Source organism: Diorhabda sublineata, chromosome 4, assembly GCF_026230105.1.
Source record: "Diorhabda sublineata isolate icDioSubl1.1 chromosome 4, icDioSubl1.1, whole genome shotgun sequence".
Classification (NCBI taxonomy): Eukaryota; Metazoa; Arthropoda; class Insecta; order Coleoptera; family Chrysomelidae; genus Diorhabda; species Diorhabda sublineata.
The window spans coordinates 26,934,421-26,959,882 of NC_079477.1; the positions used below are offsets into that span (position 1 = coordinate 26,934,421).

Below are 25,462 nucleotides of genomic sequence, written 5' to 3' on the forward strand. Positions count from 1 at the left end.
GCGACACACTGTAGAGATATTTGATTGAAAACCAATTACATAAACGATGATAGGTTATTCCACATGATTTGATATTTTATTTCAAATAGATAATTCCATAAGACAAATAGAAGTAAAAAATTACCACATACAATGGTTTTTTGCAATATTTGCTTTATTTCAAATAGTTTGAAATAATTTTCAAACATTTCAAAACTGAATAAAATATGCAGGCCCGAACTGGTAAGGTTTAAAAGTCTCCGATCGCGAGTGCTCCCGAGAGGACCCCGAGGTTCTTTCATCAATTGTTGATGAAAAAATAATAATCAGTAAAGTCGGTGTAAATTCAGCTGAATCCTTTAGTAGTTTTAAAGAGATCTCTAATGGAACATTTGATAGCAAATGTCGATTCACGGCTAGAAATCTAATAAGTCAATGGCCCAAGTATGAGAACTTTAATTTACTAAATTTCCTTCTAGTCACTTGGCCCAAAGTCTCCGATCGGGAGTGCCCAAGGCCCGAGAGGACCCCGAAGTTCTTTCATCAATTGTTGATGAAAAATTATTAATCAGTAAAGTCAGTGTAAATTCAGCTGAATCCTTTAGTGGTTTTAAAGAAATCTCTAATGGAACATTTGATAGCAAATGTCGATTCACGGCTAGAAATCTAATAAGTCAATGGCCCAAGTATGAAAACTTTGATTTACTTAATTTCCTTCTAGTCACTTGGTCCAAAGTCTCCGATCGTGAGTGCCCCAGGCCCGAGAGGACCCAAAAGTTCTTTCATCAATTGTTGAAGAAAAATTATTAATCAGTGAAATCAGTGTAAATTCAGCTGAATCCTTTAGTAGTTTTAAAGAGATCTCTAATGGAACATTTGATAGCAAATGTCGATTCACGGCTAGAAATCTAATAAGTCAATGGCCCAAGTATGAAAACTTTAATTTACTAAATTTCCTTCTAGTTACTTTCTCTGTTTCTAAGAAGTTGCAAAGTAAAACCATTGACTATGTTTTAGCTTGGAACTTACTAAAAAACACTGTTTAAAGAAGGAATAACAGACATTTTATGCGAAAACAAAAAACTATGTTAGTGAAGTTAATCTTAATCTGGATGAAAATGACATTGATGTAGAGCTAGAGTTGGACTTTAAGAAAAAAAAACAAAGCCTGGTGAAAAATCAAAAAATGAAGTGGACTGTATTTCAACAGTTCGAAATTACAAATTTGATTATTTTGATATTTTAGAGTGAGCGAAGATGAGTTTTAAACAAAGATTTTGCGGAAAATGAAAAGTATAGGATTGCTTTTGGTGGGACCTCTAAAAGTTTGACTCTATATTGAAACTTTTTCCACAGTAGCCTAGCAAAGTGTTTATAAACTGTGTAAATTGAAGTGAGAGTCGGCTACGACAGTTTGTATATAGCAACTTCATAGCGGTAGAGTCCACTGAGAACTACGGAAACAGGTGCAGTGACGAAGAAGACTATTGGCACCCAACCGAAGAAGCGTAAAAAATGTTCATGTTCACTTACTCAATCTGGACTGTTTGCCAACCTCCCATTAATAACGAACAAGAACTGTTTGTTAGATACGCATGCTAAAAAAACATATATGGGTGGATACAGAATCGAATTTTGAGAAAAAAATTAGCATCTATGACCTCCCCCCACCTTCCCATCTTGTCCCCAATATAGCCTAGCTTTCAGATATCAAATTCTAATATAAAATATCTCTGCAGAGGAGCAATTCCTATATCAGGGCCAACTCCAACAAACCCTCCTTCTTATAACAATTCTCCCTACCAAATTTAACCAACCAATCTCTCTCTATATTTATAAAATATATTTCTACCAATGGCCCCCCTGGTTGTTTTTTCAAAAGCACATACACCAGTCTCATGGATTTTTCTCATTCTAAAAACATGTGAATTATTGTTCTTTCCCCCCCTTTTTGTAGGGGTCTAGAGGATGCCAAAAAATGGAATTTTTAGATCACGGTCCTTGAGGGGATGCAACTTTTTTACCATACACGATAGCGAAAAAAGGGGAAGTATGTTTGGTAAACAAAAAATCGCCATAATCGCATCATAAAATTTAGGGGAAAATATATGAGAAAAAATCGGAAGAAGGTTCAAAATTTTGTTTTTTTTTCTAAAATTTTGAGTCGTCATCACTTGTCTTGACATATCCTAGTCATTGATATATAGAAGCACTACTTTCCCCCCACACTTGGTGGGGTCCAGAAATCGCCATTTATTGAAATTGGAGCCGTATTTTTTTGGAGATTCTTCCGGATGTAGAGGGCCTATAAGTGACTTGGGTTAAAAATATTCTTAGAACGAAAAGTCAAAAATCATATTATCTATTAATTCGTATAACAACTTTTCCTCGCACCCACAGTTTGCTGAGTGGTGCCCCAGACCGCAAGGTAGAGTGGCCCTTTCACATGTTTTAACTCTAGGCCCAAATGGTTTCAGGCCGAGCCTGAATATACCTAATATCATATTTAGTGAAATTACTAGTTAACACATTCATCAACTTTTCCAATATCATGACAATTTCACAATGAGATAATAATTTAGAAATCTCACTACAATTTGGGAATCCCTGTATGTAGTAAAGAATTTTCATGTATCAAATTGATAATACGTGTTAAACATAACCCTGTATAATATATCCTCAAGTTAAACGGCACACTTTTGAAACCTACTTAACGTATATCTTACCAAACAACTAACTGTACTTTTGAAATTGAAATTCATTGAATATGTGTGTACTTCCATTTATATAAAATAGTCAACGAAAAAGTTCACTTATATCTAGTCCAAAGTTACATTTATAATCCTTAAGAAGTATAATATTAAAATTTAATTATCAGTGCTGAATGTACCATACATGAAGAACTGCTCAAAACGTTTTAATATCTTTTAGATACTTTAATTTATAATATCATGAAGAAAATGAAGAATATTTGCACAGTTCTTATAATCGTAATTGTTATTTGTTTGTTTTGTGCCTGTGAAGCTAAGAAAAAGAAGCACAGTAAAAAGAAACTTTTGAGACAAAAGGAAACAAATCCCGTTGACTTTATAAGGTAATTTATTGATTTAAATTCTTTTGGAGGCAGGAATATGAATACATAAATATATAACCACAACTAATATACAGATAATATATCCAGCGTTTGTAATATTATGTGAATCGGTGTGTTTAAATAGCTGCTCTGAGACTATAGGCAAAGTAGTAGGAAATTGATTATGACCTTTAGCAAAAGTTCTTAAACTGTTTTTCCTCGTAGACAACTTTCAAAATCCCTATTGCTAGTTTTAGTTGATACATACAGGGTGTTTCAAAAATAGGTAATCCCGTCTCTAGGATAGATAGGAAACTGAAAAATATTTGGGGTTTGCTCAGTAAAAAAATTTCTTTTTTTGCCCCAACTACTGGCAACAGCTACATCCTTCTCATTACAGACAAGTCCAAGAGATCTTGCCAGACAATCTACCGGTTGGAGTGGATTTTTGTCAAACATCCAGCCCTCAATTCAAATTTTTTAAAATGTATTTTTTTACGCGACGAGGTATGTTTAACTCCCATAATGAACACTACTTGTGTGATGAGAATCCACATGTCAAAAATATATCACATTTCCAACAATCATTTAAAGTTAATGTCTGAGCAGCAACAAATTAATAAGTGTCGTAATTGGTTGAATAACCATTTTCCGAATCGATGGATTGGTAGAGGTGCAGAAGTTCCGATTCCGTACAGAGGTAAATTCGTCTCAAGAATGGTAAGACAGAATTCAATATCACGTTAATGACCTCATAACTGATTCCCAACCGTTTAGAAGATTAATATACGAAATTTACAAATACTCCTGTTGTATTGCTTCTCTTGGACCATGGAGGTTCACCTAGACCACTTTGGAAATCATAGACCTATAGTCTAAAGATAAATAGTTATCATTCACAATGGAAGTTTCTCACTAATTAACTAGATATACGTTAGAAATCTTTATTTTATGAAAAAGTTCAATAAATATTATACTTCCGGATCATGTGAACTTCATTATTCAATTGGTGCAGATGAGTTCTGGTCTGTAAAACTAAGTCGGTTTTTTATTGTTCTTATAACGACAAAAACTGATCACTTTCTGTTTGTCTATGGTTTATTTTTATGAATAAGAGAGTAACAAAATGATGAAGCACTACACGACATGTAGTAAAATGTTTGAACTGGTCAATTCAGACATAAAAATAGTGGTCAAATAACAAACATTCTCGGAAAGCCAAATATTGGTGGACTGCTGGGATTTACCATTACAAATAAATTTTTAAAAATCCTCATCGATCCTGTGTACTACAAAAGTTATTCGTGGTCAAAAGTCAAAATGTGATGTTTTTTGTATTTTTCTCGAAAACGGTAAGTTTTATCGAAAAAAAGCCTCACAATAAAATTATAGATCTCAAAGTTCGCTACAAAAATACTCAGTATGATTTTTTTCTAAGAGTTACCATTCCTGAGATATCGCCATTCTAATAAACACATTATATATGATTTGCACATACGAGGTCTGACTTTTAAATAACGAGACTGCACGCTTAGAGGGTGCCCTAGAGGGGTGGGGGGAAAACGTTTTTCGATAAATCACCTATACTATACGATATATATATATATATATATATATATATATATATATATATATATATATATATATATATATATATATTATTATCCTTATTTTTTCTTTATACCTTGGTAAAATAATATTTATTTGCCCCACACACAAAATGGCCGAGACGTCAAAAATACGTGACTTGGAATAACCTATAATTCAGTGAAGTAAGCCCCATGATTTAGGCTAGATTGGGTAATTATTTAATATTGATTGAAATAATTAGTCTCAAGCAGGGCCGAAAATGTAACTTTCACCCTTGTAGTGTAATATACTATTTCATATAAAAACTATTTACCCTCTAACTCTCCAGACTACATTTTGTTACACTTTCGGTTTCAAAATTGTGTTTCAGACTGACTGTAATGAGGGTTATATATGGCATTGCAACGAGGGTAGGTTTTGGAGAACAGATTTCCGAAGCTTTAAATGGGGCTTTTGTTCCACCTGGTGCGGATTACGATTCTGATGAGTATGACGACGATTTTGATTATTAGAAAAAAATAATTATGGATATTTATTTTATTATTGAACTGAAACTACAAAACATTTCGTTAATAGTTTTACTGTATATATATTTATTGTATTTATTAGGTCAATTCAAAAACTTTTTGTTACAATTATATAAATAAAAATTACTTTTTCTACGTCCGTTATAAAATTCACATTTTTTTCATACATTTGCTTTCATAAAGCAATTAACTTCTAAATCGGTCAAAAAGCGTGAAAAAAAAGTACCGTAGCGGTTAATTTTTTCACGCTTTTACGTTAAAGAAAGGGCCGTAACGTGTCATTTTTTAACACAATTATAAAATTGTTTTATCAAAATAGTGGGCTGTGAACGGTTTCTTTCTCACGTCAATTCGTTTCTCCGATAAACTTCTTGATACTCGTTCAAGAAAATCGTTTTGTGTCTAGTTAAAAGGAATGTAGTATTACTATTAGTGATGGAGAATAATAGTGAAGAAAGTTCTTCTTGAGAAATCCAGGGAACCGTATTTAAAGGAATATGATTCTTTTATGGAGTGGCGTACTAGAAAAGGCAGCTTCACAGAGAGTGTTACTAGCTTACTTTGAAACTAAATCCAAAATGTGGAAGTCTTCAACACTTTGGTCGACTTATTCAAAACTAAAAGGCACCCTAATGATAAATAACGACGTGGGCATCAGTAAATACTTGAAACTCATTGCATATTTGAAAAATAAATCAGTTGGCTATAGACCAAAAAATGTAAAACATTTGCCCGTGAAGAAATTAATAAGTTTCTGTTGCAAGCTTTGCGGAGAGGAATTATATAAATTGAAGTGTAACGATATTAATAATACCGGAAATATTTTAGTTATCACAATACCTGATACAAAAATTAATGTTCAACGTCGATTTACAATTATTGGTGAAATATCTGACAATAGATTAAACTTGGTAAACATTTATAAAAAATATTAAGACCAACGACCCACAAATGTCAAAACACATCATTTTCTTTTTGCAGTATAAAAATGACAAATGCAAAACCCAAGCTGTAGGTTTTAATACCTTTTCAAAAATTCCCTCGCTTATCGCAACATATTTGAATTTACCTAATCCAAAAAACTACACTGGGCATACATTTCGACGCTCTTCGGCGTCTCTATTAGTGGATTCCGGTGGTGATATTATTCAACTAAAGAAGCACGTTGAGTGGAAATCCAACACAGTTGCGGAGGGTTACGTGGACGACTCAATAAAAAACAAAATGGATTCGGCAGTAAAAATTTTAACGGGAACAACTAGTTCGACTTCAAGCAACATTGTAAATGTTCACTATCCTACCAACAATCCAATAAATACTAATACAACTGTAGACGATGTTATTTATTTGAACTCGTTAAATGTTGCCAAATCAAGTACCAATGTAACTTCTTCACTTCAAATTAATAATGCTCACAGTTGTACTTTTAATATTACTATTACAAAATAGAAATTCATGTTTTGTCGAATTTTTTGAAGTATGCGGACGTAGAGAAGATTTTGTATGAAACTCGTGAGTAAAGCAACTTTTTTTCACTCGTAGGAATTACCGGTCAAACCGTCCTACTCGTAAAAAAAATATTATTTTACTCACTTATTGCATAAATAACTATTTTTGCATTTTTTATTTCTTTGTGATACTTGTTTTCGTAATTGAATTACATATTTTTGGTTTTTTTGTAGATTCCATTGTTAAGTTAGTTACTTCATTCAAATAAATGAATAAATTAGATAAATTTTTTTATTTACCAGCTTTTCATACATTTATAATCAGAAATTTCTATTTGAAAAGTATGTTGGGTAATAATATAGTAATAGATTTATTGACATCAGTACAATTGCATTATTCTAAGTTGCACAATTCATTTACTATTGCTTGAGAATAAAAAGATTTATGGTAATAGATACTTGGTACATCAGATACCGAGACTCCTTAAAAAATGTAATCCCAGAGGCGTACAGTGGACGTTGGCCAAGGTTGGTAGAGGATAGGTTGCCCGGTAACTTCGAAAGACAGTTAAAGTTTAACATCCAAAGAAAGCAACAGAAATAGAGAGCTCAATAGAAAGTTTGAGGGAAATTTCAGTATATATAGTAAAAATGTTAATATAAACTTTCAAGTAATTTTCGTTGGTTTATGTGTCCCAAACCTCCTCTAACACTATCCCAAGCCACCCCAAGTTAGGTAGGATTGTGACACTTCTGGGAATATTGGAGAACAACATATCACAATGTGTGGATAGTGTAAAGAAGAAGAGGAAGCAACAGAAAAAGAAAAACAAAAAAAGGTAGTTGAAAAGACAAATAAAGTTTAACATCCAAAAAGAGCAACAGAATTAGAGAGCTCATTAGAAAGTTTGGGGAAAATTTCCCCAAGAGAATCTTATGAATTTCTTAGATATCTATAATAAAAAATTATCGTTAAATTTCAGTATATATAATAAAAATGTAATCAAAGTTTAAGTAATTTTATTCTAACACTGTCCAAAACCATCCCAAGTTAGAAAGATTGGGACACTTTTGGGTATATGGGAGGATAAAATATTAGAATAATTCTATTTTTTTATGTAATTAATTTTCAAGTAGTACCATTCCGAAGTAGACAAATTGCTATTTCAACTCAAATTGTAGCTAACATAATGAAAAAGTAAATTGTAACAAACATCCCCACCGTCCCTTTATAAATGAACATTAAAAATAATAAAGAATTCTACCACAAATGAAAAGATTTTTATTTATCAATCATTTATACATTTAAAAAATCATTTTAACCTAATCACACAATTACTAAATAATTTGTTCAGTACATAAACTTAACATTTTCTAATTTGACAATTTACATATATCAGTCAAGGGAATTAATCATTTAAAAGTCTACCTAAAGGGAAAATATATTTTGTCACTAGATTGGCACAAGTGTCCTACATGGTCATATGTAATTTGAGCAAATCATTTTGTTTATTTACATTGTTTTTTTTATTTATACAAAGAATCAGCATTAACAATCAATGCCATTTTGGGTAGAAAAGCACTGAAAAGGTTGAGGCTTTCAAGTTGAGAGGAAATTGGCAGAGTTACATAACACATTCTTCACTTTTCACAGTTTCTATAACACTAATTAATGTTTTGATGGAGGTTCCAAATTTCTTGCTGGCCAAGATCTTTTCAAAGTTTCCAAAAATTTATTTGTTGGCGCAGATAGATATTCATCCATTCCATTGAAGTTTATTTTTTTCTGTAAGTACTTCTCAGCTGTAGCTTTAATTAGTTTTTGTTGATGAAACTCTATCATCATCGTAGGTCCTATAGAAATCCCAGTCTTTGATTCTTTATTGTCAATAACTAAACTAGAAAAAAATCTAAAAAAATCATCCTGTTTAATTTTTTCTCTAGGAGAATTTGGTACTTCACACTTATGTGGTGTTAAATAATCAACATATGATATTCCTGTCATAGTAAAACATTTCGGATCAAAATCCAAATTAGGTATAAGGGCAAAGTAACGAGGTTTGTTGTTTGTACTATATACCCTTTTGCAAATAGCATACTTATTACTTTCAGCTAAAATGTTCACTAGATGTGTAAATATTTGAAAACTATCATTGAAAATCTCATTTGGTAGTACATAAAATGTATCTTCTCCTCTTAAGTATGTCTCTGAAACAAATTTCTTATGTGTAAACCCCATAATTTCAAAACAACTTTCAGTTTCAATTCTAAACATTTCCTCATCAATTTTCAAACAAGTTCCATGGCGAACAATTCCCCTAATTATTTCAGAATCTTCTACTATTACATCTCGATTTTCTGCCAAAGTTTTAACAAAATTCCTTTGAACTGGTGAATACATTTTTAGAGAAATATCCTTCCTGTAAATCTTTGTAGTAGTAGATTGAATTGATAATTTATGACCAATAGTGAATGGTTTTCTCCATGGCTGACTTCCGTGAGAATTCTTAAAACTGATCAGTAAGTGTAAACCAATTTTTGTGTTACAAAGTAAACAATTAGGTCCCTCATTTACAATTCTTTTGGCAACAACTAAATTTTGGTTTTTCTGGTCAACTTGTATTTCTTTCATACACTTTTTCACTAAGCCTGGAGATGTAATTGCAAAAGGTAATTCTATGTTTGGTCCTATTATATAAAGAAACATATTATGTTCTTTGAGTTTTGACACAATTGTTTGAATATTAGATACATCTAGAACTGGTGTATATATGACGTCCAATGTAGTGAAAAAAATCAGTTGTAAAGTTATCAAACCGTTCATACCTACAGCTTCTTCTAAATGATAAATTGCCAGAAGTAAGGCATCTAACCAATTAGATTTTGCCACTTTAGCGTTTTCTATAATTTTAGTAACCGCTTTAGGATCGAAATCTTCAATTTCAGTTGTAAATATATTTGGATAGTTCTTCTCATTGCAGGTTTGTTCCGAATTAACTAAAATAAGTCTATACAAATTTTTGGAATTCATAAACCATTTAAAAGTCGAAAATTGTATTAGACCATCAAGAAGTTCTTCTTTCTTTGACGAACCCACATCAAATAAAACAAGACCACAATCTCTTTTAAATATTGGTGCCATTTTTATTTAATATTTTATTTGATAGATAAATATTTACTAAAATGCTGGTTTGTCACAAATTAAGGTTATATGTATACAATCAACAATCCCAGTAACACCAACGCCTCAAAAAATATATCACCATTAATTAATTTAGTGATATAAAAATTCTATTGTCTATTTTTGACAATTTTGAGAAACTTCAATAGTTCAAGTAGATACCATTAAAAATTTTGAGATCGATGACATAAAATTTTAACCATAACAAAATAATAAGTTCCAAAAGTAATGAACTAAAAATTTAATAGTAATAAAGTTAATAGACACGTTCTTATGTGAGCGAATGAGAAAGTCTAGTGCTTGTAATATTAACTATCTTGAAACGACAAGAAACCACGAATGCAAATAATAACATATTGAGACTTTGAAAAGTTTTTAGTTAAAATCTGACCAAGTAACAAAATTTCCAACCTCATATAACTTCTCCTAGCTTAAAACCATAAAATTAATTTTAGATAATAGAGAGAGCTTGTTCAACTGGATGCAAATTGCTGATAGAAAGACAAAGAACATTCGTGTACCACTCTCTGTTTTCTACTCTGATAGAATCGTCATGATGTCGAAGTTTCGATAGACGAGAGCGGGAAAGGAAGAGAATAACCATTTTTTTATTTTAATCGCGAGTAGAGAAAAATAGAGGGTGGTAAACCGATGCTCTCTCTCTATTTCAATAGTACTACTCCTTACAGATCTCGCTCTCCATCCTTGATATGAACTCTTCAGTTGAAACAGTGTATTCCAATGAAAAAAAAGTTCAGTAAAATGTAGTAAGCTAAAATTCACTTTCTTTGTGTGGGCGAATGAAAAAGTCTACTGGAGTATTTGGAAAATTAGTTGTAACAAGAAATATTTTTATGATTTAATAAAACAACAAGAAACCACGAAAGCAAATAATAACAAAATGGAGACTGATTATTTGCAAGATCCACTCTCAAAAATATTGAGTTAAAATCTACTGTAATTTGACCTATCAACAAAATTGCCAACTCCAAATATCTTCTCCTATTTTAAAACCATAGTGTTAATAATAAAGACCTAGAGGTCTTTATGGGAGCTTATTCAAATGTGCTGGAACTGTTGATAGAGAGAGAAAGAACATCAGTATACCACTTTCTATCTCTTTCTACTCTGATTAGATTGCCATCACATCAAAATTCTAAGTGGTGGAAACAACAATGAAGAATAATAATGATTTGATTATAACAGCAAGTAGATAGAGATATATAGTAGTAAACCGATGCTCTTTCTCTCTCTTCCTTAGTACTATCTCATGTAGACGCCGTTCTATCTTTAATATTAACTCTATGATTAAAATGAATGTAGCATTGAATTAAAAGTTGAATTCATCAGTATATAGTATCTAACAGATTACTTTTATATTATAAAAATCGAAATTCAATGAAGATTATATCCAAAATAACCCACCTACAGAGCAATGTGAAAAGGGCTGCTGCAAATGTTGTTGTTAGTTAAATAAACTTCCAATTAACCAAAAATTCTTCTGAATTCACAACCAATATTAAAACACTGTTGGATCAAAGGAAAAAACATTTATTAACAAATGAAAAAAAATTCTGTATAGTATTCTGTATATATTTGAGAGTTGAAAATGTATGAGGTGATTAACAATTTAATAAGAAAAATACTGTAAATACATTATTTAAGCAAATATTTTAATGACTTATAATTACTTAAATAATTCCATATTAAAAAAAATTATAAATAAATCTATAAAACTATAAACTTCTATGATATCTTTGAATTCATCAGCCCGTTACTTTGACTATTCTGCAAACTGTTATTTTGTTCCATGTTACCATTTACCGTAGAAGTTGTTAATAATCTACTTCTTCTCCTAGTATAATGCTGCCACAGTAGAATTTGTTGATTGTCGATGAATTTAGAACATTGTGCGTTTACTAACTCTCTTCTAAAATGTTCGTATTGTAAGAGATCCAGAAAGTATAAACACATAGGATATTTTAAATACTTTGCATATTCTGGTTCTTTCCAATATAGCAGATATTTCAAGTAATTCACAAATGTACTGTCTTTAAAATAACCCCTTTGTGCTAAAACTAAATTAAACTTGATAATAATTAGTAGGAAAAAATTTGAGGTTAACTACTTACAATTTAAATAATTTGGGTTCCCTAAACATTGAACGAACTCCAATTCTACCTGAAAACGATATTTTTGTTGCTCCTCAGTTTCTGGTACACCTGAAACGTAATTCCAACCTTTTAAAGAGATTAAAATAAACTTTTCTTATTGCTAGACGTACCTTTCCCTGCTAACGCTGCCATTTTTGTTTTGTTTTTCAACATTCATTTATCTATGGCTTCTCAACACATGATATACAGGGTGTAATTAATTAGCACATTTTGCAATATGAAAGGATATTTATTACTATTATTTCTATTACAGGTTAATTACTGTTTTTATCTTTCTTAAAATGAATAACTTGAAGCGTTATCTAATTATATACGTACATAAAATAGCTATTAAATCCATTGTGTACATAGAATTGAAATGTGTTATTTTAAAAAATATAGTTTTGTCCTACAAGAGGTGGTGAATGATAGCTAACTTACTATTGCCCTACTTACTATTACCCATCTTCTTAACAGTTTATTATGCACTTATTGAGTTATATCTCCGATATGACCTTCTCTTCTGGGGTACGTGTGGTGCGACTCAATTTGAACAAATCTTCAAACTACAAACGAGAGCTGTTAGATATTTACTCGGAGTAAACAGCAGGGCTCACTGCAGGGACTTCTTTAAAAGATTAAAAAAACTGACTCTTCCTTACTTACTCTTGCACTCCACGTTCAGAATTGGTTAAGGGCTCAATATTTACAATACAAAAAAATGCACAATCATTTAATACCAATTGAAATCAAATCGATATCATCTTTTTTCGCATTCTGCAATAATTTGAGGGCATATTTACTAAAAAGTGCCTTCTGCTCTGTAAACAATTTCTATTCTAATAATAATATTCAATTCCGGGCATGCTGCTTACTGGTTTAATGTTTGCTATGTAATAATTTTGTTACTCATTGTGGTTTCCTTCTTTAAATTGAAATTTTAGTTTATTTGTTTTATCTTTATTTAGTTATTCCTATGTTTGTTTTTAGTTTTTACAAGCTTTTGAGTACAAATTGTAACAAATTTTATGATAATAAAGCATTTCTCTCTTCTCTTCAAATTTACTAAATATTATAAAACAAAATTGTGAATCTACGTGTGGAACAAGTTGACATTTTTAAATATTTCATAATATAATAATAATTATAAGCTTCAAATAGATGGTTTACAAAAATAACTGTTTATCCTAGCTATCGAACGAATAATGAAGAAAAATAAAATTAAACAAAATCTTATCCTGATAAGGGCTGCAATAATTCGCCTCTCCTAACTTTGAAATATCTAAATAAATTATATAAAATATCCTATATTTTCAAAATAGAATGAAACGTATTTAAAAATCATATCCTGTGGACAATGCTAATTGTGATTCAAAATAAAAATAAACAAAAATTGAAATCTTATACTTTTATTATAAATATATATAAACATTAAATTTAATTACTATTTATTATACAATAACAATTCTTTACAGTATTTAAACTATTTATTTAGACAAAATAATTCAATGAATAATAAATATTTCTTTTCATATACCTATTTAGAAAGTTAATCCTCTAATCTTTCAGGCCAAAGCTGTTTAAAATCCTCTAATCTTTCTGGTTCCAAACAGTAAGAATCGCTGTCCAGATTTTCAAAATGCAAATCACGTTCAAGATACTTCTTAGCAGTAGCATTAATAATTTTTTGTTGGTAAAACCCTATCATCATAGTGGGACTTAAGGAAATTCTATAGTCAAAATTTGTATCATCGATAATAAGACTATTAAAAAAAGCACAGAAATCATCACCTTCTTCTAATTTTTTATTCACAGGACTATTATATTTATGGGGTACTAAATTCTCTCCAAATGGTAGTCCTATCATCGTTAAACATTTAGGATTGTGATCCACATTAGGGATAAGTACATAATATTTAGGGTTATTATTACATGCATAAACTCTTTTTATTATACCATATTTATTAGTTTCTTGTAACACATTCACTAAGTGAGTAAATAAATGGTAATCACTATCACTCAATTCGGGAAGTATGTAATATGTTTCGTTACAGCCAATATATGGTTCTGGAATGAATTTTTTGCTAGTAAATCCTATGATATCGAAACACCTTTTTGTATCCATTTTAAACATGTCGTCTTCTATTTGTATACATTTGTTATGAAGAACTATTCCTTTTATCAAATCACTTTCCTCTATTTTTACATCTCTATTATCCGCTAGTGTCTTATCAAAAATTTTTTTTGTATCCAATTGTAAACTCAAAGAAATATCTTTTCTGTAAATTTTTGATGTGCTAACTGGTATAGATAATTTAGTACCTATAGCAATTGGCACTCGACAAGGTTGAGTCCCTTGATGCTTTTTAAAAGTGACTATAAAATGTATACCAAGTGTGCTATTGCACATTACAGCAGTGTTAACTTCAGATACTATTTTCTTAGCAACAACTAAATTTTCGTTCATTTCATCTATTTGTAGCTGTTTCATACATTTTGATACAGAATTGTTATTTATTATGAAAGGAAATTGGACGTTTGGTCCAATTAAATAAAAATACATTTCATCTTCATTTAATTGCGATATAATTTGTGCAATATTTTCTTCGTTTAAGCTGGATCCATTTGATGAATCTAAAGTTGTGAAATATATTAACTGTAAGGTGATTAATCCCGGCATTTGTAATCCTTCTTTTAAAAAGTGAATTCCCAAAGACACAGCATTTAACCAATCTGATTGGGCAATTTCAGCATTCTCTATTAATTCTACTATTGCCTTTGGATCTAAATCTTCAATTTTTGAGATGAATATACCAGGATATTTTTTAGGGTTGGACGTTTCAGCTGAATTTACTAGTATCAATCTGTACAAACTTTTAGTGTTTAAAAAATATTTAAAAGTTGCAAACTTTATTAGCTCACTAAGAAGTTCATGCTTTTTTGAAGATGCCACATCGAATAAGATTATTCCACAATCTTTCTTTGTTGCAGGAGGCATATTTAAACCAGAACAATTTAATTATTGACACTTATTCAGTAAAATAACAGAAAAGTTTGAGAAGCATTTGCAGTGCAAACCATAGACAAATAAAAACAAAGTAAAGGAAATAGATATAAATCATTGAGTTAAATTCAATGATCTTGGCTGCTACATAAAAATTTTAAGTATCTAAATCACGTAATATAGTTTAAATATGTATGTGACTAATTTAAATTCTTTGTTGAGGTGTTATTTTGATCTTCTCATTTTTTATTTTTTCACAATTTCATATATATAATAAGTTGCGACGCGAAAGGGAAATAAAATGTAGCAAACAATACAATATACATATTTGTATTACTGGTTGTATGTGCACTAGAAATATTTTTTTAAAACCCCTTTAAATTTTGTTATTCATATTATAAAAACTAACAATAAAAACCGGATTATGTAGTGTAAAACCTTTTATATGATGACAATATACTTCATAATTAAAACTAACCAACAACTAGGGTATCTTCATTTAGATAATGATGTTCTGGTATTTTCAAATTTATTGGTGCTGGACCTTTTCTAACTCGTCCTGCTGCGTCAAAATGAGCGCCATGGCATGGACAATAATAACCTCCTGGTCCGAAATCTCCTGCATCTGGTATAGGTGTGCATCCTAAATGAGTACATACTCCAATCACGACTAAAAATTTGGGATTTGTGCATCTATCTTCATCAGTAGCTGGATCTCTAAGGATAGATAAAGGAACTTCTCTAGAAATACGAATCTGCTCTTCTGTTCTGTGTCTTACGAACAACGGCCGTCCTCTCCATTTGAAAGTTACAGATCGTCCTTCTGCGATTTCACTTAGTTTTATTTCTATTTTGGCAAGAGCCAATACGTCTGCAGAAGCATTCATGAAAGTAACATATCTGTATATTTCAGCTTTCGTTGCATATAGTCCCATTAATCCGGCGGCGAATACTATTAAATTAGAGAAAACCTTTCTTGAATTTTCAGAATCATTTGTGATAGATGTAGGTGATCGAACGCTTGATCGTCTATAGCGGGCAAAGTCTGGAACTTTAATATCGGTATGGGCATATCGAATAACGCTTAAACATACCAAATCACGAAATGTAAAAAAATTGATATGGTATTTGTAAAGATTTTGAAATATCTTTTGTGACAATTTAGACTGTAACATATTAAAGTCACAGATATCTGGTTTAATAATTCTGTTATTAAGTTTAGGGGGATGAAAACTGTATTCGCGAAAAAATGACTATTATAGCATTACGTTAATTGTCATATATTTGACGGTAAGACAAGCTTACGCGCTACGAGTGTAATATTATTTTTACAATAAATTAAAAATTTAAAAAGGCGGTATATAGATACAACGCGAACATGATGCGATCTAGACGTTCATAAATGTCAAAACTAGTTAAGTAACCGTGATAATACACACAATCTTCAAAGTTAACTAACTTTCTACTTTTTACGCGCTGAACATCAAAAAAATAACTTCACTTGACTAGTATAGTTTGTGGTTGTACATGGTAATTGATTAATTGGATTTTCTCATTTTAAAACTCCATTAAAAGAACTGGTGACTAACTCCCTGATCTAATCCCACACGCAAAATATAAAGGTTTTCTTAAGTCTGTCACCAATAAGTTTATCATATAAACCCTGATTCATTTGTGTACGTTTAAAAAATCGTCTGGATCTATTCCTCCAATGTAGTAGAAACGTTTACTGAATGTTTGCTTCTAACTAATTCTATGAAATAAAACAAAAAGTAACAATATACAAGCTTTATTAGAAATGGCACCGTACATAACTGACTGTATATAATGTACACTTACATAAAGGAAATAACTTGTGTCAAATGTAACATATTAAAAATACCTTAAAAAATAGTGGAATCAAAAATATCAGACTAGGAGAACATGTACAGAACTTATACAATAAATTATAAATATTCAAGATCACACTATCTCACATATATATATGTCGATTCATTTTTTTAAAAAAGCATTTACCTTCCTTTCAAATATCTTTGGCATATCTATAAAAAAAATGACGAAACAAGGTTAGTAAAATTTACGAGCTAATGAAATTTATCTGCATAACATCGTTTATTCCAACATTAGTAAGTTAAACCATCGATATTAAGATGACTTCAATACATCTTGAAAAAATTAGTTATGAAACTATTTAATTAAAAACTTCATTATATTTCTTTTATTCATGATTCAAAAATGTAAAAAGCTCGTAATTTTTATTTAGAACCACAAATTTTCCAAGTAAAAATGTTGAGACATGAAAAATTTTCTTAGATTCTATTTCGCCAATTAAGAAAAAAGAAAATCTCTACGGCGAGCATCTTTTTTAAAAAATAATCTTTATACAAATAGGCATAGGCTTTATCGTTACTTAATCACAATAATTTTTTATTTATTATTAATTTAATGAGGATATTCTTAAACGAAAAAAATTCTAATGATGTGGCAGATCCACTATATATAAGTGGTCCAGAATTATTTCAAGAACTAATAAAGATGGATACTTTTTTACTAAAATCAACTAATAAGGAGGAAACGATCATTTATAAAGGTTGAATTCAAGAACCCTATCTTTTCAAATATCTATCAACTAATTTTAAATATCGACTTTATTTTATATCCAGCATTGATTTTGTGTTTATCTCAAAATAAAGAATTGGGTATTTAACACATTATTTATTTAAGTCTAATTGTAAACACATGGAAAATATTCAAGATCAAATAATATGAAGCTAATATCAATCAAATTATTACAAGAACATTTTTTTATATAATAAAATCGAAGAAAAGAATTTCTTCATTTAAAAAATAAAATATGATATATAATAACCTCTCCAAAACTCTTAATTCTTCCCTGGAAATGGTCATCTCCATTATTATTCAATTTCAGTAAAACATAAAACATTAGATTTGCTGGCTACTGAAAAGAAGCCAAAATATTTACAAAATTGAAGTACGATATACATTTAATATTAATAAATCTCGATTCGAATGAATTTTGCAATGAAAGTTTGACAATTCTACCACATCATCGGCCCCATCCGAGCGGTTTATCTTATCTCTATAACTTTCCTTTAAATAAACTGAATAGTAAAAATATAACACCACTATTGTGGTAAATATAAAAATAACTAACAGTTCTTTCAACTATAATAAATGTAACAAATAGGCAACAGAGTTTTAAAAAATTAATAAAGCACTGAATAAATTTTTGCAATGTTAATTAAAAACCAAAAATAAAATTATTAGATTTCAATATGAACATTGGGGTTCCACCACAATGTTTTTGTTTGATTTTATTAGATTATTGCCATAGGTTTCATCGATATATTTCGGTATTTCCAAAATATATATTTTCCTGCTTTGTATGCATAATAATTTGGAATGTTGAATCGTGTTATCACATGGATTTACAAAAATATTTTCAAGCCTAAAACGGCTTGTAATTATTTTTCATCTTACCGAGATTTTATTGTAGTACTAAACTTATTTTTAAATTAAAACTCTTTGCCATTAACAAAAATCAATAAAACCAACAAGTATAACCCATAAATTTAAAAAAAAGGTCAGATATTTAGCTCCCAACCTTATATATCATTTAGAATTTTTATTTTTGGAAAATAAAAATTTTTATATATTCTAATCCAGAAAACAAAATAGAATATCAAATGTACTTTATACGTTGAAGGTATTTAGAAAATAAGTAAATTTCACAGAAAACAAATGAAGAGATACAGGTGTAAATGACAATAATTCGTGATGAATAGATAAATGATTATCATAACCTTTAGTTTTGCAAAAATAATGTATTAAATAAGTAAGATGAGAATAGGTCACTTGAAGTTTTGTATTTTCATATGTTTTATGTATACTAATTGAAATTTTATCAGATAAATTACAACAAAAAATTATCATTTTTTGTTTCTATCAATATTTGGGGTGAATTATTTGAACATTAACTTTAATTTATACATTTTTGTCATTTATACCTTTATAACTAGACTTGATGAAGGAAACAACACATTTGAAATCACACATTGTGTTGATTAAATTGATCAATAATTGTTTTTAATTAATGGTAATAAATAATAAACTTGTACCTGATTTTAAGAAATGTACAAAAACTAGCAAATATTAACATTGTAAACAAAAATTTATGACTTCCATTTTTTTGTTACGGGAAACTTTTTTTTTCCAACCAGATTAACAAACTTAAAATTGAACTACCAGAGCTTTTCTCATAAAAACCCCGGGTTACTGAATCGAACATGCTTGCTTTCTTAATTCGGCATCAGTTTCGTCGAGGTCTTCAATAGGCACTTGCTTGCCGTTAGGAACCACCTATTAACAGTAAAATATTAAAAAAAAAATTAACTAAAAACATATCAATTTGTATAATTATAATTTACCTTTGGTAGATACGGGTCATAATCCAAACCAGATCTTTCATAAAACAAAATATATGCGGTACTAGTGTCTATCTTCGGTATCTTCACATCTCGATAAGGACATTTAAAATTATTCAAAGACTTCCTACTGCTATATTGCGAATCTCCCAACAATTTTTCGTTGTAATTGTCCAAATTTGTTCCTAATTTATCAACGGAACTCATCGAATTCGATCTGGAACTATTCAATGTTTCTACCGAACCTGAATTTTCTTTTTTATCTAAATCTTCAAAGGCTACACTATCGGAGCTTAGTTTTCTAACATTTTTCTTTTTAGCTAGTGGGGTACAAGAGGAGGGTCGTGAATTGAGGGAAATTGTCGATTTATTGCTGTTGATTTCAGGATCGGGAAGGACTTCACGACAAGAACTATCGTTGTAGCAGTACCAATTGCCGTTAGGATTGCAGGCGTAAGAGACATAATGACCACCATTCAGCATCCCAGAATGACACTACAAATAAAAATACACCGTAATTCCACCAAAAAATATAATTAGTTGTTCCCTTTATGTTAAAATTTCAAAGCCATATAAATAAACATTTTGTTTTAAATAGCTTCAAAGCTAAAATTTTCAAGTTTTGATCCTAATTTTATAGTACTCGAAATAGTTCCTAGACTGTTTGTATTGAAAGCACATAGCAATTTTTACCATTATTTTGAAATATAATTTGAAAAAATGTACATACCACAGCAGCATATAGCTGATACTTGAGATCAAAAGCATCCTGTCCTATTTTTAACTGATGCCTATGATAGTCCTTGAGGTGTTCATCTATTATGGGCGTTTTCAATAGACTAGTGGATTCCAATCTCGCCCTACCCTTATTTATCCTCTCCCCCACTCTACTTATCCCTTTATCACTATCATGTAACAATTTACAACTTTCCAAAGGAGAGTTAGAGTCTTTAGAGCATTGTCCTTTACACTTGTCGTCCGGATAACACTTTATTTCACCACCCGATTCTTCGTTTTCTTCTACGATTCTTTCTGGTTGAGCGTCAGTTGATTTTTCTAATTCTTCGTGTTGCTTTTCCAAGATCTGTCGATGTCTGAGGATCGTTTCTTGAGGAACTGATGCTAGGTATGCAGTGGGATCGAAATTCTTGAAAGGAAAATTGACTACTTTTTGAGTTTTCACCCACTTTCTATTGACGTAAACGAATCGTTTCAAATGGATGATCTGCGAATAAAAAAAATTAATAATCATAATATGGTTTAATAATTTATTTTTGGATTTTACTTACTAGAATAGGTGGCAACCTCCAAATTTGCATTTTTTTAGTGGCAGGTTGAAGATTCTGACAGCTACTACAATGATATTTTGCCTCCAATCTTTCTTCTGAAGTAAAAGCTCTAAGACAATAGTCTAAATCAATTGGTTCGGCATGCAATTTTCTACATGTTGCCACCGATTCATGCTCCAACCACATCTACACAAATATAAAAGAATCACTCGAAACGATTGATGATTAAAGCACATTAAATATAAATAACTCCTTATAGAAATATTTATTATCTACCTTCTCTCGGCTTGTCTGATATCGTAAATGGAGTGCTGTATGATCCCAGTCGATTGAGATACACATGCTGTTCAAACTGGATCCACACATGTTTATTACTAGTTCTTCTGAACAGGGGATGATACAACCCCTACAGAATTGCGTCCAGTGACATAAGGCGCATATTTGACCACCTTGTAGGACGGCCTTTAACGTAAACGGAAATTCGTAACCTAGAGAGTCATCACTGTAACAATAATAACATTTAATGAAAAAAAATGTTCATTTTTACTTCTTAGATATTTTCGTGATGTTTTGTTTCGATTATAGGTCTCATAGAAATGAATTTCTATGAAATAAGACCTAAAATCAAGACAAATTATCAAGAAAAAGAAAAATGTTAATTTTATCATATACAACATTTTTCAGTACACAAAGAATTTTAAAATAAATCTTCAGTCACACTTTCCTACTACACTCCGGGGTAAAGTAAAGTTAGGAATCCAGTATAGCAGTTAAGTTTCTTATAATTTATCGCAATTTTTTAATGAAAAGTACTCTGGTATATTGGAATTTAGTTCGCCAGTGATTTCACTTTGATATTTCATGAAATATTGCGCTATATATTTTTTATTGATTTTGTATGTTTTAAATTTCGATCTAGCATGTATATTACAAAATGAACATTGAGAATAGTCGATATACTACAAGTTTTTAATAAGTAAACAACTTGGAAAATAAGCATTAGAGTAGAAAATTGTAGGGTTTTGGGGGAATCGTTTTGGCTTCACAGTCACTCTGCACTTATATCTAGAAGATATTTTGTACAAGATTACACTTCTCATTGTTCAAAATGCATAGACTTCCTTCCAAATGAGGTTATTTTTTGGGGGGGTTTTTGTGTTCTACTTTCCAAGGTATTAATACTACTCCTTCAAGGTACTTAAGACTTAAATAGGCAGGACATTTGCAGAGTAGATGCTTTACTGTTTCCATGGCTTGTTCGCAAAACCCGCAGTTGTCGTCCTGTGTCATGCCTATCGTCTTTAGGTGATGTTTGATGGGGAAGTGACCCATAAAAAGAGAGACCACCAGTTTTATGTCGTTTCTGATCATCACGAGAATTTCTTCAGACTTCTTAGCTGATATGGTTATGAATATTTTGGATTGTCTTAGCCCTGGAGTGTTTCTTCATATAATTCTTTAACCATCCATTCAGTTCAGTATCGATGTGACATCTCATGAGGCCACAGTAGTGGTCTGGTCCTAGAAATGGAGTTGTCCTTTTTTGGCAAGGTTGTCTGCTTTCTCCTGGTAAGCCACATTAGAGTTACTTTGATTGGGAACTTACACAGATAACACATCACTCAATAAGTAGTGTGACTGACTAAGAAAAATAGAGCAATACAATCATTACAACGCTTTTGCCTCAAAATAGGCTTCATATTCAGCAATTGCTTCTTCATTCTTCATAGTCAGTAGTCACTTGTAGACAGCTGGACTATACGGTGGATGAGGAAGCAATTCGAGGTGTAATTCGTTCAAATTAACCATCGTTGCTATCGATTTGTGAATCGGTGCATTGTCTTGGCGAAATAGTGGTTTTTTCTTCGATATATCAGGCCGTTTTTCCTTGATTTTTGTATTCAAACGATTCAAAAACTCTATGTGGTATTCGCTATTTTTTGCCTCTCTTTTGGAGATAGTCGACGAACAATATTACATGTGCATCCCCAAATATTAAAGCCATAACCTTCCCAGCTGACTGGGACGCTTCGGACGTGATTCACCAGTAAGCAAAATTTAATTTGAAAACCTTGAGAATCCCTATCAATGATCAAAGGAATTGAATAAAATCCATTGGAAAGAAAGAATTGTGAAACTAAAGAGTTTTCAACAATGATAGCAATTGATTCACAAAGTCAAATTAATCCTAATCAATAGATTAGTACATTTAACGAGGCTGGTTAGGTTATGTTATTCTTCTTACCCTCACAAAGTTATCCAATATTCTAAACTGAAATGGACCGGGTTTGATGAATCTACAAAAGTATTCGAGACAAGGAAAGATAAGTTAAAATTCTAAATGGAAAGTTATAAACCTAAATTTTTGTTTAATATTTAGATTTTTGGATTAAAAGTGAAAAACCCGATGTTACAAATCGAAAAATTTTTGTCAAATTTGAAGTACACATCAAGATCAGGCAGTAAATATGAATCCATAAATAAAGAGATGTCCTATCTCAAAACTAACCAGAAGAACGATAAAATTGTACATAAAATGTGATGTTACAACAATATAATTATATAATGCAGATAGAAAACCCAAAAAACAGAAAAAACACTAATAATAAATGTAAATTTGATCAATATTTCTATTGTACATTATGAAAATTTCACTTTTCATCACAGAATGTGGATGACTTTGTTTCAAATTTGTTTATATATAAAAATAAAAATCTAAAGAAACAAATGTGTGGTACCCACCAGTCGGTTGCATGATTGGGTTGGTCACTTTGTGGTAAAGGGCTTAATAGTCTCGTCACTTGATTCCAGACACCTTCGTATAAGCTTTGACAGGTAGTTTTATCGTCGAATCCTAAAAGTAGCGGCATCCCGAATAAACTGGGTTTGGTTTTTTGTTGCGATAAGAAGTAAGTATCTTGTCGGACGCATTTTCTATGAACAGCAATAAGATAAGAAGGACACTTGCGTTTCGAATCGGAGGAAGCTGGAGAAATAAAATCATTTTAATTGTAAATATAATTGACAACAAAAAAAATAACTTGACGAATGAATGGAAGCAGAAGGTAGGCTGACATGCTGGATCGGAGGTGTCATCTATGTATAAGATTCATATTTGCCAGTTTTCATCCTAAATATATTGATTTATTTTAAAAACTGATGATGTTTTTACTAGAGTTATCAATATCAATGTTAAGATACTGAAACAAATATGAATCTTTGGTGAAAACTACTACCTGCATTTTAATTTCTACAGACCTGAGGCAGTAGATGTATCAGAATGTACAGATATTGAGGATTTTTTATAAGATATATTGCTTATCCTAGGTTCCACGTTTTCCTGTTTAGATCTGTTGTTCTGAAAAAATAAAAAATATATCGTTTGACAAATCCATATGAATAATTTTATTTTAAAAAAATCGTACATCAAAACAACAACACTAAAAAACGAGAAAATTAAGCCTCAACGATTTACTATGCAACAATTATAAACAAATTTACACTAATTTCTTAAACAGAACAGAGCAAAATATAAAAATATTTGGTCAAAAAGTTTATATTTGATGTAGATAGAAAAAAATATCACTGGTATCATGTTTTTAATTATTTGTATCTTTTTGAGGACAAAAAAAATTAGTGATAGGTTTTTTTATGTAGATGCCATCACCCGAACGGTTAAATTAGAAATATTAACAAATTATTACAAACTATAAATAAACAAAAAATTAGTTCATCATATTATGTGAATGTTAAAATGTTTCTTTATCGAATATTTAGTACTACAAAATAGCTACTGTTGTAATTGTAAATTGTACATTAAAATTACCAATCGTCGATACAATCAGATTGTCATCCAATTTATTAATATCAGAGTTTAGATGCTCCTGTAGTGTCTTGGCTGTTTAAGTTGGAATTTCTGAAACCGTTGCTGATATTCATACTCAACATACTATTGACACTACCATCACACCAACACTAACAATTACCATGGCTGACGCGCATTTTAGTTTACCTTCAGTCTCTGAAGACAATAACTTGGTTATCGAAACGCGCGTCAGATATGGTAATTGTGAGTTTTGGCGTAAACAATGCGTTCAGATGTTGGCAATTTGTAAATTTGCTTCGAATCTAACTTCTACCCAACGGTAGTTATTTGCACATCTACCTAAATTAGTGACTTTATATTTTATCTGCAGCATAATTGATTTGATATCTGTTGCCTTGATTGCTGTGTCATAGGCTAAGGTTGATGTGAAAGCATAGTTCGAACATTTGTTATGAATATCAGATACAGAACGCTGCCCTGAGGTAATCCAGATATAGTAATTTGAGTGGGTATTATCAACCATCATGTCAAACTTTGTCGAACGCCTATTTTATGTCGAAAAATACTCCAGCACACACCTTTTTTCTTAAAATTGTGTTCTTTTAATTATGTTTACTACTATGTTTATGTGAATAATTTTGTGGCAAATACTTGGAGAACTATGAACTGCTTTGAAATATTTCCCAAAAATATGAAGTTTTTAATCTCAAATGAACAATTTTGGCTTCTCAAATATTGGTTTCGAAGAAATTTTGTTTTTATTCTCTTTTGTATTAAAAAAATTAAAACTTAAGACAATAGATGATTCTTGACTATGAATTCCATCAAAGCAAACTACATTAGTCTTTGCTCTAGGGCACCATTTTGAATCAATAATTTTTTTTTAAATAATTGAATCAAATTTAAAATAGGTTGAGATAGAACTACAATTCAAAAATATCTCCAAA

The 25,462-nt window shown here is 30.6% G+C and overlaps 6 protein-coding genes across 7 annotated transcripts in view; 1 reads left to right on the top strand and 5 right to left on the bottom strand.

Moving 5' to 3' along the window:
• Positions 1-206: 206 nt before the first annotated feature.
• LOC130443337 (uncharacterized) lies at positions 207-5,154 on the top strand. The gene is made up of 3 exons (XM_056777906.1): positions 207-222; positions 2,959-3,073; positions 5,013-5,154. Exons 1-3 carry the CDS (start codon positions 207-209, stop codon positions 5,152-5,154), a joined length of 273 nt encoding a protein of 90 aa, XP_056633884.1.
• Positions 5,155-8,286: 3,132 nt separating this feature from the next.
• On the bottom strand, positions 8,287-9,759 carry LOC130443338 (uncharacterized). Its single transcript, XM_056777907.1, has 2 exons — positions 8,582-9,759; positions 8,287-8,515 (listed from the first exon to the last, which is right to left on the bottom strand). Exons 1-2 carry the CDS (start codon positions 9,757-9,759, stop codon positions 8,287-8,289), a joined length of 1,407 nt encoding a protein of 468 aa, XP_056633885.1.
• A 1,574-nt stretch (positions 9,760-11,333) lies between these two features.
• On the bottom strand, positions 11,334-12,410 carry LOC130442745 (mediator of RNA polymerase II transcription subunit 31). The gene is made up of 3 exons (XM_056777095.1): positions 12,083-12,410; positions 11,931-12,038; positions 11,334-11,876 (listed from the first exon to the last, which is right to left on the bottom strand). The coding sequence occupies exons 1-3, from the start codon at positions 12,123-12,125 to the stop codon at positions 11,545-11,547; spliced, it is 483 nt and encodes a 160-aa protein (XP_056633073.1). The 5' UTR covers positions 12,126-12,410; the 3' UTR covers positions 11,334-11,544.
• A 940-nt stretch (positions 12,411-13,350) lies between these two features.
• Positions 13,351-15,019, bottom strand: LOC130442740 (uncharacterized). The gene has a single exon (XM_056777090.1). It carries the CDS (start codon positions 14,947-14,949, stop codon positions 13,501-13,503), a length of 1,449 nt encoding a protein of 482 aa, XP_056633068.1. The 5' UTR covers positions 14,950-15,019; the 3' UTR covers positions 13,351-13,500.
• A 409-nt stretch (positions 15,020-15,428) lies between these two features.
• LOC130443339 (cytochrome b-c1 complex subunit Rieske, mitochondrial-like) lies at positions 15,429-16,130 on the bottom strand. The gene has a single exon (XM_056777909.1). The coding sequence runs from the start codon at positions 16,128-16,130 to the stop codon at positions 15,429-15,431; it is 702 nt and encodes a 233-aa protein (XP_056633887.1).
• Positions 16,131-16,657: 527 nt separating this feature from the next.
• Positions 16,658-25,462, bottom strand: part of LOC130443253 (ubiquitin carboxyl-terminal hydrolase 32) — a 29,349-nt gene continuing 20,544 nt past the window's right edge. For both annotated transcript variants that reach the window (XM_056777789.1, XM_056777788.1), the window contains exons 15-21: positions 23,948-24,047; positions 23,432-23,675; positions 20,966-21,191; positions 20,690-20,875; positions 20,131-20,625; positions 19,404-19,895; positions 16,658-19,335 (exon numbers count right to left, since the gene is read on the bottom strand). In XM_056777789.1, coding sequence (XP_056633767.1) covers positions 19,249-19,335; positions 19,404-19,895; positions 20,131-20,625; positions 20,690-20,875; positions 20,966-21,191; positions 23,432-23,675; positions 23,948-24,047 — 1,830 coding nt within the window. In that variant the 3' untranslated portion in view covers positions 16,658-19,248. The remainder of the gene's footprint in view (positions 19,336-19,403; positions 19,896-20,130; positions 20,626-20,689; positions 20,876-20,965; positions 21,192-23,431; positions 23,676-23,947; positions 24,048-25,462) is intronic.